This window comes from Labrus mixtus, chromosome 11 (assembly GCF_963584025.1).
Source record: "Labrus mixtus chromosome 11, fLabMix1.1, whole genome shotgun sequence".
NCBI lineage: Eukaryota > Metazoa > Chordata > Actinopteri > Labriformes > Labridae > Labrus > Labrus mixtus.
In genome coordinates, this window is record NC_083622.1 from 10,265,515 (window position 1) to 10,283,664 (window position 18,150).

Genomic DNA, 18,150 nt, shown 5'->3' on the forward strand with positions numbered 1-18,150 from the left:
ATGTGGCCGTGCCTATCATTGTTCAAATCTATTTTCTTCCCTCTAAGATGTGCACTCATTAATCATTTAGAAACTGCCGCTCACAGACTGAAGCTGCAGTCAGAAACGTAGAATTTCAACTTCATTTGGTCAAACATGGCGACCTCATTGACGCCTCAGGGGGAAACGATACACAGGTCACTGGCACAAAAAAAGTTGAACCTCGCTCAACTTTTTCTGCATCCCACCATGTCATGCAGAATCATGCTGTGTTGGCCATTCAACACAAGCAAGCACACATTTAGATAAGTATGTCATATAAAGGCTATTTGTAATGTTTAACTCATATATATCATTTCTGAGTATAAAATCCTTCCTCTATAATGTAATAAATCACTTTTTTATCTTTGCAGAATTCAATCATAAATCAGTCAGTCGAGATAGGATTTTAATTTAATGTGCCCCTGGTTAGTTTTAATGCCAACTGTGATAAAAGTAGCATCAATGGTTGGCATTGTGGCTATGTTGCACACAATGTGTACAGAGGGTGTAGTCATCGCTGCAGACGGACCAGGTTCGACTCCAACCCTCGGCTGTTTTCCTGCATGTCATTTCCCAATCTCTCTCCCGGATGTTCTACTCTATTCACTCTCTGTCTCTCATAAAAAAAAAAAACAAGTAGCACCCACTACCCCCAAAAAGGAGTGACACACGAAATGAAAACTGTTTCTTATTATTCTCATCTTTTTTTCCAAAGGACAACCTCCAACAGCAACAAATGATGGGCATGACCTCCCAGACAGGAACTTCCCACTCCTCTTTGGCCACCACTCCCCCCACCACCGTGCAACCCGTGCGCCAGAGCTCTGTTGCCCCGCCTCCCTCCCAGCGAATGAAGTCCCAGACCTCCCATCAGCTGTCGGTCAGCGCGGCCGCCGCACCTGCTGCTCCGGCTAAAACACGACCGCAGAGCGGGAACCTCCTCCAGTCACCCGAGTCGGCCTACGGCGGCAGCAGACAGCACGGGTCCCGGCAGCTCTCCGTCAAAGACAACACCGCCCCGGGTCTGCCCCACCAGCAGAGCTCTGTCAGGGAGAGCGGGAGTCCACAAGGAACCACCAGTCAGAGCACTCAGCAGTCACCACAGCAACAGTCTCAGCCACAACAACAGCACCTGCTCAAACCCACCATGAGCAAACAGGTAACATCTGCACACTCTGACTTCTTTAGGGTTTTTTTAGTTCTTTATTTGTAGAAAATAATACAACAAAATAAACAAATACATACAAAAAAAATAACTTCAAAAATGAACCAGTGGGAAGAAAAAATCCTGAGGGTTTGTAGATAAACAACCAAACATTCTCTTTATTCTTTATTTTTCACTTCAGCTCTCTGGTGCTCCTCTGCTGTGTGTGTGTGTTGGACGTCTCACACTGTTTATGGCTTTTTAATGTGTGTGTGAAGCTCACTGAGTTGCACACATCACTTACACCGCAAGGAATAAGGGCTAGAGTCCCACCAGGGTCCAGCCATGCTTGAGATATTTGAACTAATGCAACTCTGAGGCACTTCTGCTTGTTATAGAAGGGACTCCAGTCTAATTAAGAACTTGTGTTCTCATATTCAGTCTGCCGGCCTTTCTCCCCCAGGGCTCCCAGACTCCATCCACCCTCAATCCCCCCTCGGCCAACGAGCGCACAGTGGCCTGGGTCTCCAACATGCCTCATCTGTCGGCCGACATTGAGAGTTCTCGAATCGACCGCGAGGAGTTTAAACTGAAGGAGTACTCAAAGAGCATGGATGAGTCACGGATGGACAGGGTAGGTATCACTTTCATGCTGCAGATCTACCCTTTCAATAAAACAAACCTCGGGAACATTGAGTCATGTCGGTCGTCTCTGAGCAGATGACACTCAGACCTCTTAAGTTTAAAGGTTTCCAAAAAGTGTGGGAAACAACATCAGCCAAGTGGTGAGAACGATTTTGAATGTTTGATTCATCATCACTAGCCTTCATGTAGAAGTCAATCTAACCCTCGAGTGTTTGGAGACGGTTTGTCTTCTACACTCATAAACTCAGAAATCAACACATTTCAACTCTGACCCTGTTTAACACATTGAAAATAAACGTCCTGCAGGAAGCAGGGGGTTTCTTTTTTATTGATCCTGTTAAAACAGGTCCACAGTGAAAAACTAAATTATGCATAGACTACTTACCTACTCTTAATATGTACAGGTCTAACTTTACCTTGGATGTAAGAAATGTTTCATGTCGTGGGTGTTTTTGTAAGCTGCTACTCGGTGCTTTGAATTCCCCTCGGGATCAATAGAGTGTCTGTCTGTCTGTCTGTCTGTCTGTGTGTCTGTGTGTCTGTGTGTCTGTCTGTCTGTCTGTCTGTCTGTGTGTCTGTCTGTCTGTCTGTCTGTGTGTCCTGTCTGTCTGTCTGTCTGTGTGTCTGTCTGTGTGTCTGTCTGTCTGTCTGTCTGTCTGTCTGTCTGTCTGTGTGTCTGTCTGTGTGTCTGTGTGTCTGTCTGTGTGTCTGTCTGTCTGTCTGTCTGTCTGTCTGTCTTGTCTGTCTGTCTGTCTGTGTGTCTGTCTGTCTGTCTGTCTGTCTGTCTTGTCTGTCTGTGTGTCTGTCTGTCTGTCTGTCTGTCTGTCTGTCTGTCTGTCTGTCTGTCTTGTCTGTCTTGTCTGTCTGTCTGTCTGTCTTGTCTGTCTGTCTGTCTGTCTGTCTGTCTGTCTGTCTGTCTGTCTTGTCTGTCTGTCTGTCTGTCTGTCTGTCTGTCTGTCTGTCTGTCTGTCTGTCTGTCTTGTCTGTCTGTCTGTCTGTCTGTCTGTCTGTCTGTCTTGTCTGTCTGTCTGTCTGTCTTGTCTGTCTGTCTGTCTGTCTGTCTCTGTCTGCAGTAGAAATTGTTGTCTACAATGATGCTGTGTAAATGAATTAAAATAAAACCTGTAACAGCGACATCATTGCTTAGAAAACCTACATAAACTTTAGTTAGTTCAGAGAACCTCCACGATATGACCTCACAACGAGCAAAAAACAACACAGCTGTATTTCTGTTGTAGATGAAACTTTCTTTAACATATTTGCATTCATTTCATGAGAATCCGCTTTTCAGGGGTGCTAGTTGGCCTAGCGGTTAGATTGTGCACCACATGTACAGAGGCTGTAGCCCCTGAGCAGCGTGTGTGACTCTCTCTCTCTCTCTCTCTGATCCCCTGCTCTGTTAAATGTCCTAACTACGTAATTAAGGCATGAAAAGCCAAAACATCAAAATCTTTATAAACAGAAAAGTTTTTCCATGTTTCAACATCCAAAATTGTTTTGCACAAACTGATTTTTGTTTTTTATCTGACAGATGACTACTCAAATGAAAAGTGTCAATTTGAAAACATTTTATTTGACAGAGTAAAATACTTCATCAGCTGTTCTGTTTAATTGACTCATATAACCTTTATGCTCAGGTTGTACGGATTCTCGGGATATGAAGAAATTAATTCCCAATATGCATAACACCAATATCTGAACTGGCAGACACTCTTCAAAGGGTCAAACATTTCTAATTGGCGTTCTCTCCCTATCTCCGGCGCAGGTGAAGGAATACGAGGAGGAGATCAACTCCCTGAAGGCACGTCTGATGATGTCCCACAAAAAGCTGGAGGAGTACGAGCGCAGGCTCCTCACGCAGGAGCAGCAGACCAATAAGATCCTCCTTCAGTACCAGAACCGCCTCGATGACAGTGAGAGGAGGCTACAGCGACAGCAAGTGGAGAAAGACTCCCAAATTAAAGGAATAATTAGCAGGTAAATGGAGTCTGTTGTTTGGATGAAGGGCAAAAGACAGCTAAGACGTCACATGCTCTTTTATAGGGAAGCCTTTGGCTGGCCACAGACTTTGCTTTTGTTTATTGTGACGTCTTTGCTGCAGAATAGACTAAATGAGTTTCCTTCTAAACTGTGTGGGGACAAAAGTGGCTTGTTCTCTCAGAGCTTAAAATGCATTATCCTCCTTCTGAGGAGTGAGGGGAAGGCAGAGACGCTTGTCTAATACCTCACAACATTTAGCACATTGGTCCCTTTTTTAACTGGACTAAACTATAAACTCGAAGCAGTAATGTTTTCTCAAGATTCACTTATTGCATATTTGAAAAAGAGTCTATTTACAGGGGTTGTAGTCCAGCAGAGAATATTGCAGGGTAGGAGGTTGTTTGAGTTTTATTATGTACTCCAGCTCCGGGAAAAAGGCAGCGAGCTGAACTGTATATTGAAAGCCAAAGCTGCAGACATGTAATGAGTGACACATGAAATGAGACTATTATAAGAAAGATACGGATCTATATAATCTTTATAAGCATGCAGGGCATGTTCCCATGGCGGTTCGTTCTTTTGAACTGAGTGCAGCAGGACAAAGGAGACTGTGATTGTCCTCCGAGCTCATGTGCTGTAATAACCTCACAACATGGTTTGTTATTCAAGAGCTTCATATTTGTACGACTGCAGAGGAGAACTCCCGCTGAGTCCTAATTTATCGAGTGCTTGTGTGAAATCGTAATGGCTCAGTTCTCGAGCGCAGTCTCTAGTTTTTATCGATTGACCACAAAATTAAGTAGTTGATGGGAACAGAGAAAAGAAACATCGACCGTTTCTCAGTCGTATTCAGGCACAAAAAAAAACAACAAATGTTTGCTGTGGACTCCTTGAACTTGTTTGAATAGGACGGCCCATTACCAATGCTGCACTAATTCAGTCTGATTTACGTGGCTGTCACTGAGATAGAAACGAGGCTCGCTGAGGAAGAGAGGACAGTGTTTTCTTGTTTACGTCTTGTGATAGTCTGTGGTTCTGCAGGTGAAGGGTGGATATCTGTGACAGAGAATATTGCCACTTTTAATCCACTCCAGGAAAGAAGACATGGAATGAAGACAGAGACAGTCCTGCTCGTCTTCAAGTGGGAAATCATCTTTATCTCCCCAACCTTGTATATAAAAACCTCCTCCTAATCTTTGTGCTGATGCACTTGTCAGCTCTTTTTACGAACACAGCTTTTAACTGGATCTCGGGATCGTTTCACATGGTTCTGCTCAGCTTAGTATCTAATTGACTCTCCTATGAGATTGCAATGTAAAAAAAAAAAGGAACAAGACGATTGCATATTTAAGATAACTTCAGACTCATGTCGGCACTTTTTAAAGCATCACAGAGCAGTGTTTTGGACCTTCAGGCACAGGACGATGGAAGACCATGGTTAAATATCAGCTCTTCCATGTTCGCTGACGGACTGCTGATGTATCATGAACATGGGCGCTGAAACCTCTCCCCCCCCCTTTCGACATTCAGACGATGCTATGGTGTGACTTAAAGAGGGGCGAGAGTAACAGACAATAATGGAGATGGAGCATATGGGCACAAAAGGAAATATGCCACAATAATAGAGGAACTTTTTCCAGAGCACTTAAAGCCTAACCGTTGATTATTGCTCCCCTGGAGTAGAAGCTCAGCGTGAATGCAGTAAATCTGCTGCACACATGAAGATATGTGTGCAGGAGACGGATTCTCTCCGAGTCTTACTCTGGTTACTTGTGTGTCTTTTTATTATCTGACCACACAAGGGTGAAAAATAAGTAGCAGATCTGGATGCTTCCGAGTCAGTTTCACTCACAAATTCACTGAGCCAGATCATGTCATCAAATGAATTGCAAAGACGCATTTTGATTTTTAGTTGTAATGCATATATGAGCATTTTAATGAGTGCATAGCGTGTGTATGCCAAGAAGACATGGTCCCTGGCCATTGTTTCGGACAGATTGGGATACAAAGTCTTTGTGAAACTGCAAGTAAAACCATAGCCTTATGTTATATTTCAACTGAAGGGAACTCTATGTTCAATTTTATGTTCAGTTTTCCCATTTCAACACATTATGTTGATGCAAATGCAAGCTCAGGTTCTGCTATAGGGAGCGTCTGTGATCCTGAGCTCGTGGCTCCTGTGCAGGCTTGAAAATATCTCTTTTTATCTGCAGAACTGAAAACACTCAGCATCGCGATTGAAGTGTCAGAGAGGGTTTTTATTTCTTTCAGAGAAGCCTTAACGCTCTGTGCATACACTTTACACTTCAGCTCAGAGCAAATCTAACATCTGTCATCAGCGCAGATATTCTTTTATTTTCAACAATCTTATTTAAACCAAAGGAAAATGTGGATTTTTAGGTCATGCTAAGTTGAAATCCACTGAGTCCACTTTACCTGTAGCACCTTTAACTATATTTATTTTCCTTTAGGGTTAGAGTCCCATGAGTCGGCTACAGGCTGCCGTTTATTTTTGTCGAAAGATATGAATGAACTTTGCTCATTAGAATTATAATCTATTTATCTTCCTTAAAGGCAGGGTTGGTACATTTTTGGAAAAACTGGCATGACTTTGAAAGTAGCATTCCCTCAGTGCCCTGTCTGCACCCGCCCCCTCCCCTCTGCGCTCCCTCAAAAGCCACGCCCCCTCACTTACATGCAAGTGACCCACAGTATAAACTCTGTCGTCTGTGACGCTCTTTGAGTGTGGGCTAGTGCAGCAAGGGGTAGAGAGCGAGCAGGGAGACAGAAAGGCCTGATTGGTTCATCAGATTGGTACCTCGTGGCAGACATTTTTTACAGGCTCACAACTGCTACAGATGACAGATTTTCCTTATTCCTTTTTCAGAGCACATGAGTTATTCATTTCTGTCAGGACCTAAAGACAATTTCAACCAAAATCTTAAAAAGTGTATCTGGGGGAAAGTACCAACCCTACCTTTAAACTGCAAATGGAAAACAGATGAACAGTGGAGGGATGCAGCGAGGTCGCAGCAGGGTAAAGAGAACAGAATGGTATTTATTGTCATAATAATAAATATATATTTTTCACTATAATCCATAGCATATTAGAGAACATGATACAAGAGCCATAACGATAATAATATATGATATATATATATATATATATATAGAGAGAGAGAGAGAGATATGAATTTTATTGAGAGTGAGAGTTTAAATATTTTAACCTTGCAATAGCTAACTTTTTTAGCAGGAGAAGCGCAATAACAGATACAATAAGTCTCCGTGAGCCGTGTGTGCAGACGCACACTCAGGTTCCTGCTGACTGCTATTGTATGCATCTTGTGTACATAACGAAACAGTGACTTCCTGCCAAAAGCTTTTACCGGGTGCCATCCACAGTATATAAGACCTGGAATACTGTAAAGTGCAAAAAGAGCACAACAATGACAACAATGACAACAATGACAACAATGACGTGACTCTTTGACAAAAAGCGTATATTCTGCAGAGTGTGTGTTTTGACCTTCTGAATTTGTTTTTGGGCTTTTATCTTTATGGTGATTGTGAATTTATCTGCATTTTCAATGAACCGCTGCAATGCTTATTATTTATTTATTTATTTATTTATTAGAGCGCCAAATATCTCTTCTTCTTTCTGTATGATTTCGCTGTATATTCTTGGTGTGACTTTCTGACCTGCAGTCCGTCATCGGTGGTGTCCGCTGACATGGTGATCAGAGTAGTTCAAGAGAGTGAGACAGTACTGTCATTTACAATTATGCAGTTACAGTAAAATATTATGATTATTAAAAAAAAAGGGCAACCGTTTTTATTTTGTTTTCCTCAGAGATCATAGATACGACTCTGGTGTCAGTATATCCGCCTCTCTTTTGTAGCAGAGAATATACTGATAGGCTGTTTAAATCTTGCAAATGAATCTGTTAGTGGTGATGAGTTTTTGGCTTGATGTGTGTGTGTGATGCATATTGGTCTGATTGACATGGCTTGTAGCAACAGCCAAAGGTTTACAGCCACTTTTACACAGACCTGGGTCAAAGAGCTGCACATCATTCTCCGTTGGCATTTAATCAGATGGGAGGGGGTCAGCGGGGTCAGCATCAAACGCAGGTCGAGATGTACGCTTTCAGTCAGAGAGACGTACTCATGTTGCATTTGCCAAAACGGGAGAAAGTATTTGCAGCTGCTGTTTGATCCAGGTCTGTGGTTTCCTTCTTGTTTCCTTGCATCAACTTCTCATCTCGACTTTCTTTCTCTGTAGCAAAGTATTCCGACATCGTGACCTCATGTTGGTTAGATTTGACTACATGTACGACTTTGACCTCAAAAAGCAACAACACACTACTTGAAGTACAACTGGAGATATATAAAAAAAAACAACAAACAGCTTTTCTTTGGTTTCTTTGTAACATATCACCCACATGAATCATTGTCTGCCTCTTGAAGTCATGTCCGAATCTTGATGCTGTATGCCCATGTTACATTCCATTGTTTTTTGGGACAGTGCTTATATTTCTGTCTGTGCTTTGCAGTATGATTGATTCTTTTCTTTTCCCTTTTTGTACAAAAATAAATCAATAAATCAATAACACTCAACGCTGTACATTATTTATGGAATAAAACATCCAAACGCTTATGTTTGAAACTTCACCTGTGGATTTTTCGTTCTTTATTGTCCAACATGTGGCTCTCTGTGTTTTGAATAAAAATGATATAAATGTGCTGAACATCGTCTTGAGTGACACAGTACGACTTTCTTTTGGTGGTATATTCAATTCTGCATTGGAACAAGGTGGCAATTAAATGTTTCTGCAAATATTTGATTGGCTTAGTGCCCCGATGAACACACTATAGTGACAATCTTCCTGAATACTGGAGCCAGACCGATTTGCATAAACTTGCAAACTTACTCCATTCTGTGCATCATTATAAAGGGATTATATCGCAGCAGATGTATTTCATGTCATTAAATTGCCGGGGTGTTTACTCTTCTGACAAACGGATGGGAAGCCATGAAAAGTAATCTGATGAAATCTTTCAATCTAGAGAGACTTCTGACTTCAATTAGGCATTCATCACCACCACTACAATAGTCACAGTTCTGCCAGCGCGCTTTGTGTAACTGCAAGATAACCTTGTGTGTGTGTGTGTGTGTGTGTGTGTGTTTGTAATATCCTTGAATGACCCGATCTGGAGTAAATTCCCTGGCACTTGGATAATCGTGAGAGATGGGAAACCTGCACTGTGCGATGGCTCATGAAAACTGCAGCAAGTGAGCTCGCTCATATCTGCGAGCGCTGTCTTTGAAATGATTAGTCAAAGGATTTTCCTGCCCGTGCCTTGGTCAGTCCATGTTACATAAGACGGGCAATTCCCTGGGGATGTTCGGGGATGCGTTCGCCTCACGTAGCCCGGAGTAATTGTTCACATTTGGCCATAATTGCGCTTTTGAAAACACCTCAAATTGGGGAAAAAAAAAAAAAAGAAAAAAAGAAAAGCTTTGATGAATCCCACGAGGGGCAAGAAGAAAAAGAAAAAGCTCCACCAGTGAAAATTGGTTGCGCCTCAGAGAGCATGGCTCGGGTGTTTACTGCTGCTCAACATTTAAAAGAGTAAAGCTTCCCGTCAGGTTTGGGACACAGGTAACCAACATCTTATCACTGTGCTTCAGTTGGGACAGATGTGTGAGATGCATCTGCTCAACTTCTTGATAAGTATCACCTTGAATTCAATATAATCCTCCCTCTTTTTTGTGTCACCCTCCTGCCTTTCCCCTTCCCTCTATCTTTGTTTCCAAGACTCATGGCCGTGGAGGATGAGATAAGGGGAGGACCCTTGATTGAGCCAAAAACCAGGATTTTCGCTGATCAGGTCTGTGAGACTGCTTCTTCTCTCGTCGAGTCCGTGCGACGGCCCGAGCTGTCCTCTCTCTCTCTCCCCCCCCACCCTCCTCTTCCTCTCTTTTTACCCCTCCCTGCTACTCTTTTATTATTTTGTCTGCTTTGTGTGTGTGGTCCCTCTGATTGTCTTGCCCCGTCCCTGACCCGTCCCTGTGTTTTGGGTTTGAGTGCCATCTGTCCGCCAACATACCTGGGAGCTTTGAAGATCAAAGAGTGTTGCTGTTTGCATTCCTCGGCTCACCGCGCTCGAGATGTCTGACTCTAGCTGGGAGTTTGTGAGCATTTTCTCTGGCGTGTGGTGGTGATGACGGTGATGTGTCTGTCAAATGTTTCTGTCAAGCATGGCGATGGTCGGAAACCCGTTTTCACACATGATGCAGCACCGGACTTGCACTCAGGTTATGGAACAGCTGAGACCAGAGCTGTAGCGTGGTATTGATAGTGATGATGGTGCTGTTGTGTCTTCAGGCGCTTCTCTCTTTACTGCATTTCATTTCAAACTCTCAAACCCGCCCACTTTCTTATCCTGTCATATTGAACAAGCCATGCTGTAAAGATATCATTCTTATGAACACACGAACACACAAACATGAGAAAAAATAAGAAAACATAATAAGAATGGAATATGCAATGACTCATATCAAGTATGCAAAGAGATAAACGTCCAGATCTTGTAATTACACTAAGACACTTGCATGTAAAAAAATAAAACATCTGATATTCTAGAGGAGTGAGGAGTTGTTGATTATGTCCTGAGACTTTTTCTTAAGCAAAAGTAGAAAAATAAAAACATGGAAATAGTTTTACAAGGATGCAATAACATCAAAATGGACTTGTGAGAAATGACACATCATAATAATAAGTTGCAATATAATTCTGATCATTATATTGACTTCACTTCAATGTTGCAGCTGTCAAAGGTAAGACAATGTTTCATTTTTTTTAGACTGCTGGGTAGCTTCTGAACTTCCCCCTCGGAATACTTCACTATGACTATGAAAACCTTTATTGCCCCGCCTGGGTATTTGTCTTGCACCGAGAGCATGAAACCAAAACATTAGTGACCAACAACCTTACAAGGCAGCACATAAAAATGAATTTAAATAATCAGCTGTAAATATAAATGGACAGAGCCTGATTGACATCCGCCATATGTTCCTGCAGGGGGCTTTGGAGGTCTCCATGCTAGAAATGCTGACTCAGCTTAACTTTCAGTCAACCTAAAGACGGGCTGAGAGCTGGAGCTGAGGCGGGTTTTAAGCCTCTTGATCAGGGGTGGGCAACTTTGGTCACAGCAAGGGCCACATTCATTTAATTCTCACCGCCAGAGGGCCAAATTGTAGAATACAAAAACGATTACAGTCAATTATGTCTCAAATTTAACTAAACATATACCAGTGATCAAATATTATTATGGACATATTTCTGGTTTTCACGATATCATGGCAGATTTTGTCATGTTTTCGTCATGTTCCCAATTAATTGATATGTCAAAATTGACCTGAGGGCCACATTGAGGGTTGATGGGGGCCGCATGTGGCCCCTGGGCCGCCAGTTGCCCACCCCTGCTCTTGATAAACCGTTGTAAAAGCGCCCACCTGTTGATCAGGTCAGACAAATGCCTCTTATCCTTCAGAAAAATCAAAACTGATGAGTCATCAAAAAAATCACCCCCTGTACAGTGTGTACACATCATGATAATAACTAATCACACCAGTGTAGTTTTTGCACCAGGCTGCAAACATTTTAATTTCTGTTGTAAAAACAGGATTTTTAGAATGGGTGTGTATGTGGCTTCTGGTGCTTCTGCAGCCAGCCTCTAGTGGACACTGGAGGAACTGCAGGATGTTGCACTTCTGCACTGGCCTCCTTTTTCATCACCAGAGTTTGCCGCTTGATTAAAATACATAATTAAAAACATCCCATGATTAAATGTAAGGGGATTGATGAACTAAAACACGAGTCAAGCAAACAATGACCAAACTAACACACAGAGCTCTGGTGAGCCGCAGAGCAGCAGCTATAATAATTATTAATTAATATTAGTTAATTTTTTATTTGCGTAATACCCTAAATTTTCTAATTAAAGGGGTAAAGAGAACATCGCTTTACTTGTAGTGAAGTAAAAGTTGCACATTTTAAGATTGGATTAAGTGCTTGGTTCAAGTAGATATATATAAATAATTTCACCACTGGTCACCACTGTTGCCAGATTTGTGTGACATCAATTAGCCTTGTTGTATAAAAGCATCTTAGTCTGTTTGCATGATCAAACATGTACAGCATTAGAGTTTAGCCATTAGCTAATGCTACACTATAAGAAACAAACCATACGTTTTCAGTTTCCCCACAGACAAACTCAGATGCATCACTGAGAATACCACATAAAGGAATTATCAATGGATGATACCACACTCAGTCGCTGTGAGTTCATGAGACATATTAATGCTGATTGGAGCCTTCAAAGAGCTCATTTCTGTGTCAGAGGGTTCAAACGACAGCCTCACACGATGTCTTTCTACTTTCAACGGGTGCTGTTTGTGGATTATTGTCACTAAATTAATTGCATGAGAAATCAAAGAAACCCCTCACGGTAGAGTTCTCATTACCCATCCAAAAGGGAAGAGAGAAAAAATAATGAAACATGCCACGAGGGAAGAGCTGACAGATGCCTCTGAGCATAATGTGACATGTACTCTGAGAATCCCCACAAGGCTATGCATTTAGAAAAATATATAAATATATGCTCGGTGTAGCAAGTCCTTTCTTTTTTTTAAGTGAATGTTTTTAATGTAGCCCTTGATGTAGAGCTTTAATCAGTGTTTGGATTCATTCTAATTAATCTCTCTATCATATTGAGATCAGAGTTTTTGTATTATATACATATAGATATATTTATATGTACACACAACATGCATTTGTTGACAAGCTGAGGGGCGGTGTGAGAAGCTAAAGACCTACGTCGACTGACTAGAAGAGGACCCAAGTGCAGACTAGCACAGAATAATGTGTTTTACAAAAAGACCAAAAAGTCCAAGTTCAAAAAATCCAACAAAAAGTCCCAAAAACACAGAAAAAAGAAAAATCACAAAACAAGAAAGAGCAAAGAAGACTTTGAGACTGCTGTTCTAAGATTTCAAAGTTACATACTGTTGCTTTAGTCCCTAATGAGTAATGTAAACTGTTGTTTTAACGTACAAATATAGTCCAGTATCTCCCCAAATTCTGAGACATCAGGGTGTTTATTCCTGGTTATGGGTCGGCTAATTCTTGCTTGATAACTGTAAAGTTTGCTATGAGAAGATCCAGTTGCGATTCTAGAGTCTGTTGGGTCCCGAAGCAAGTCTGGCCCTCTTAGGGAAGTTTCTTACAGTCATTGCAAAATTATCAATTTTTTTGCTATGGTTTAAAGTTTGTCAGCCCTTGAGGGCCCCCTACTGGCCTGGGGCCCCAAGCAGTTGCCCTGCCTTGCCTGTTGACAAGCGGCGCCTCTGAGGAGATGAAACGCTTACGTTAGCTGCTCAGACGTAACTGAACCTAAGGAGTTATCAAACATGTTTTTACTTAAAACTCAGCCCCACGTCTCCTTTCTACTGTCACAACATAATTTTGTTCAAATCAGCAGTAATGAAAAGATAGCAAAGTGTCAATTTACTAAATACAATTTCAAACCTGGAACACAGCATTTAAGAACAAATATATAGTGAATTAGTCAAATAATCATCATATTAAACTAATCGTCACTCAACTATTTTACCAATCAGTGCAGCTCTCTGTCTAGGCTATTTGCATTTTCCTCTTTGCAAAATGTTCTGTTTTCTGTAAGCCCAGTTGGGTACCAGATGGATGAAGTTTGCAGCGTAGGTCGATAAACCGGGTGCCATAAAGTGTAGGCACTTTGGAAAAAATATGTCGGATCTGATTTAGTGCAGAATAGAACAGAAATGAATAGATAAACGCCAAGAGAGGCTCACGGCCCCTGTGAAGAAATTCAGCACTTTCAGAAGCCAAATGAATCATGACGAGTCTTTTTCATTGTCAGCAACTAAAGGTGTTGTACACTATTGTCGGAGCCTTCAGTGTTTAAGCAGACTCGGTATTATCAGCTTATTATTTATCTAAAGATGCGTCTGATTTTAGGTTGAAAGTATGTCATGTTTAAAATCCCCATTGTCCCAAAATAATCTGTAAACTGAAGAACTACTTTTGTTTATTATTCTATCTCCATGGCAACAGGTGCTGCTCTCTAAGATATAATTACAGATTTCCCTACATCCCTTACGTAACTTCATTTGTCTCCCTTTTATTCATGCCATTGTAGTAGATTCCTAATTTGATTACAGCCACACATTTAAAAAGATAATGCTTTCTATTCAGGCAACATCCATTATAACTAATATAAGAGTAAAACTGATGAATGAGGCAGAGAAGAGTCACATGGGGTTACACTGAGCAGCACATCTATGATTGAATTTTAGGGATTTATTTTGTGTAACTGCTGAAAACAAACTTTATTTACTCTGTTCAAAAGAAAAGAGTTGCTCTGAATGTGTTGCATCTTAATGTCTGTGTAGGTTCTCAGTCGTCCGGGTCATTGTAATTCATTTGAAAGCTTGATCCAAAGGCAACTGGACTGGTTGAAGATCTTGAAGACGTTTCAGATGTGAGTCATCCTCGATCATTAGCATGCTAATGATCCACAGAGGCTTACATTTCTAGCTCCGTCCACCAGATAGTTTAGAACTGAAGAAGCCTTTCGGAGGAGAGGCGACCATTTTTAGTCTAATTCATCAGTTGTTTAAAGTCTTTGAAGAACGTGAAAGGGTTACACCAGCGATTTCTTTTCTCTATTTCCTACCCTTTTCCCCTTCCTCAGCAGCAGCAACATATGGCTTTATATCCACCCGTGACAATTCAAACTCTCAAACTGCCTCGACAAAAATGTTTATTGGATTACAGAAGAGCACACAGCGCGCAGCAACCTGCTTAACATTCAAACTGAGCTGGAGGTAATCTTCAGTGTGGTGTTTAAAGGAGGAACGTGTTCCTAAATATCGGCACAACAAACCATAGAGAGTGAAAATCCCCTTAAAAACATGAATGTTTTATCTAAGGATAGGTTACGCCTCATGTGCTCCAGGGTTGTACGTTATTTTTTTCCTTTACCGAGGAAATCTGCACATATATATTGCACATTTAAGATCTTTAAGTGTGGAACAAACTATAAAGAAGGGCATCTATTTCTAAAGTTTAAGTATAATCAGACTGAGAATTCTTTAAAGTTTCATTTTTATGTCTTTGTTTACAGAAATTGGGGAGAGAGAAATTTGGGAATGTGGGAAAGGAGCCACAGGTCTGATTTGAACCCGGGTCGGACTATAGCCTCCGTAAACTCTCCGAGAGTTTTTTTTTTCAGGAAATGAGCAGTCAGAGAAAGAGCAAAGACATAAAAATCTTTGGACGAAAATGCAAAATGAAAAGTTCTCTAAAAATCTGACAGCGGAGGTGTTGTTAAAAAAATGAGTAGAAAAGCCCGTACAATTTCCAGTTTAACAACAGGAAAACAAGTCACACACAGAAATCATATAAAAGCTTTTTAAAAGCTTTATGTTGGCCCATATGTTAATTATTTAACCAGGAAAATATTCCCATTGATGTACAAAATCTATTTTTCAAGAGAGTCCTGGCCAAGACATACAATAAACAAATATTACATCGATCAACTAATAAGAATTATGCTCATTTTAGCTGGCATAAGGTTTACCATCTGTTAACATGTTAGCATGCTGCAGCAACGTTTTCTACTTCGCATTTAACACAGAAACAGCTGAGGCTGATGGGAAATGCCGTGAGAATTTTTGGTCTAAAGTCAAAATATTGGCGGAATTATATTTTGACTTGGTGCTATAAAATGTTAAGGGATTACCTGAGAGGGAACATTACACCACCTTTGTCAAACTTAAAATGTGTCTTATGTCACTTAAAAACCACAGTGATCGACCATATAGCTGCCTTTTGATGACAAAATGTAGATCCATCCATTAAAGCAACTTTTCCACCACACAAAGTCGATACATACAAATGATCTGCATGCAGCTAAGGTGCTTAATGCATTGATAGATGGTGCTTTACAGGCCAGTTTGGTGTAAAAGCTCCAGGGCCACAGAAACTGCAACATGTACAACAAGCAGGCAGTTCAGTCCAGTGTGATGAAGCTCTGCTTTATGTTGTGCGACTGGTGCACACGTGGGAGTGTAAATTAATGGGGAGTGAGAGGGGAGAGGCATGACGCCATTATTTCCTCAGGCCTCTGCTTCCTAACTTCTAAAACAACATCTCACACTTAATTAGACCTCACATTATACCACAGGTACAGGATGCCACAGTCTTTCCCACGGCTGTACCCTGATGCCTCCAAATGAAACATGCACTGCAAAAAACATTAATCTCTTCACACTGATACAGTTTGTATGCTGCACAAGTCACCGCTATATGATTTTTTAAAAGTGCACTTCAGCAACATTACTGCACGGTACGATACATTAAGTACATTTACATGGATTTGTGTATTTCGGTTCTGACCATAGTCAGGCGTTTACATGAAAATAAAAAACCTGGTTATTCACATCCATGTTTACATGATAAATACTACAGCAGTATCCCAGTTTCTGATTCCTGCATCTTACTTGAGGAGGAGTCTGTGATGTTATTTTTTTACAACACAAGAGAAGAATGGGACTATTTAGGCTTACTGGGGGCTTAGTACCCACATCATATTGCAGATGTGACGTTTCCACCTCATTTCCAGCAGTGAGAGAAGAGAGCTCCAGAAGTAAAACGCTCCTGTTGCCTTCGCCATGTTTCTTTTGCTGACTTAGCATCACTTAGCTAATGCCAGGATTGTGCAGGTAGTCAGTAGCTGTCAGAATCTGTATACATGCACAGATTCCTAATTTCTTTAGTAGTTCTCCAGGTAGCAAAATCGGGTCTCAAAAATCAAGATTTCTGAAATCGCGATATGATGTTTACATGCACAAAAGAAAAACAGACTACTTAAAAAAAATTATCAAAAGCGGGATATTTAAGTTCATGCAAACGCACTCATTGTCCCCTTTGGAAAATGTGTCTTGAAATGCTGCACACTTTTAGCTGCTTCCACAGTGGCATAGATAAAAAACACATGTAAACAAAAAAACACATAGCAATGAAAACAACAAACAATTGATATAAAACTTAAGATGTCTCTAAAAACAGAGTGTGTTCAGTTACATTAGAAATTACATTTTCAGTATTTTGAGTAGGATGAAGGTGCCCAGATCTTGCATTGACATTAATCATATACATGTTTCATTCATATACGATTTGCATACTTTTCACTTATTCATAAATGTCTGTTCTTTTTGAGTGTGTGTGGTGGAGTGTCTATTACAGTCAATGGCACAAATACTCCTCTGTCATTTCTCTGTTGTTCTTTGGATCAAGTGTATTAACGTATTATTGCTCTTTTTAAGGATGTGTATATATATATATATATATGTATCTCTGTGGATTAGAGGATTGCATGTTTGATATAAGCATGTCCTTAACTTTTCAAGGAAACTTTCAAGAGTCAGCTTCCCAAAGGATATTCGACTAATCAGCTGCTTGCAGATACAGATGTTGTTGTTTGGGCGACTTTTCTCTGCTTTTGGTCCGAAGCATGATTTCTCTTAATGATAAACAGCATGGCACGCTGCTTTATTGCTTTCAGGCTGTTGGGATGTCTGATAGCGTCGTGCGTGTATGACTGCCATTATGTCAAGAATGTGAGTGTGAATTAAAATGCATTTTTTTATGTATATTTATATGTCCTTTTTTCTGTTCATTTTTGTTGTGCATTTTGTCTCTATCGTTTTGGTGGCTGTTTTCCTCAACCCTCACTGCCCTTCTTATCCCAGATCACTGCACACAAGCCTTTCCCTCCCTCCCTCCCTTCCTACTTTGCTGTCAGCTTCCTCCTCCTGCCTCCTTTCCTCTCCTTTCCTCCTATGTTGATGAGATACGGTGATTTCTCTTAGGGGAGGCGTCAGTCCATCCTAGTGCAGCCCCGTCTCGCGCCCGTCCCACCCCGAGTATCCAGGTAATAAACAAACCGGCAAACTCTCACTCTCCATCCATAATCTGCTGCCTCTTTTCCACTTCTGCTGTTCTCTATGTGCGTCCCTGTCCATACGCAGCACCCTGTGAACTCACTGCAAGCCAACACACTGACAGGCCCACTGCCATTAATCTTCTCAGAAAAAAAAGACCTGTCACAGAAAGTTTGGGACAGAGGTTACTGATGGTTCTGAACGGCACGCCTCTGTGATGAATGAGTGACAACAACACATTTCAAAGATTTAAAGCTGCGCTAAAAAACTTGGCAGGGAGAGGTGTCCCTCTGAAATATATCTGGACTTT

General features: G+C 41.1%; 1 protein-coding gene across 10 annotated transcripts in view; it reads left to right on the forward strand.

The window, feature by feature from the left end:
- Positions 1-18,150, forward strand: part of syngap1b (synaptic Ras GTPase activating protein 1b) — a 181,138-nt gene that overhangs the window by 152,392 nt on the left and 10,596 nt on the right. For 8 of the 10 annotated variants that reach the window (XM_061049940.1, XM_061049934.1, XM_061049930.1 and 5 more), the window contains 5 exons: positions 737-1,180; positions 1,629-1,799; positions 3,576-3,787; positions 9,610-9,682; positions 17,769-17,830. In XM_061049940.1, coding sequence (XP_060905923.1) covers positions 737-1,180; positions 1,629-1,799; positions 3,576-3,787; positions 9,610-9,682; positions 17,769-17,830 — 962 coding nt within the window. Of the gene's footprint in view, positions 1-736; positions 1,181-1,628; positions 1,800-3,575; positions 3,788-4,884; positions 8,462-9,609; positions 9,683-17,768; positions 17,831-18,150 lie in introns of those variants that run through there. The other 2 variants (XM_061049936.1, XM_061049935.1) reach the window with 2 other exon arrangements.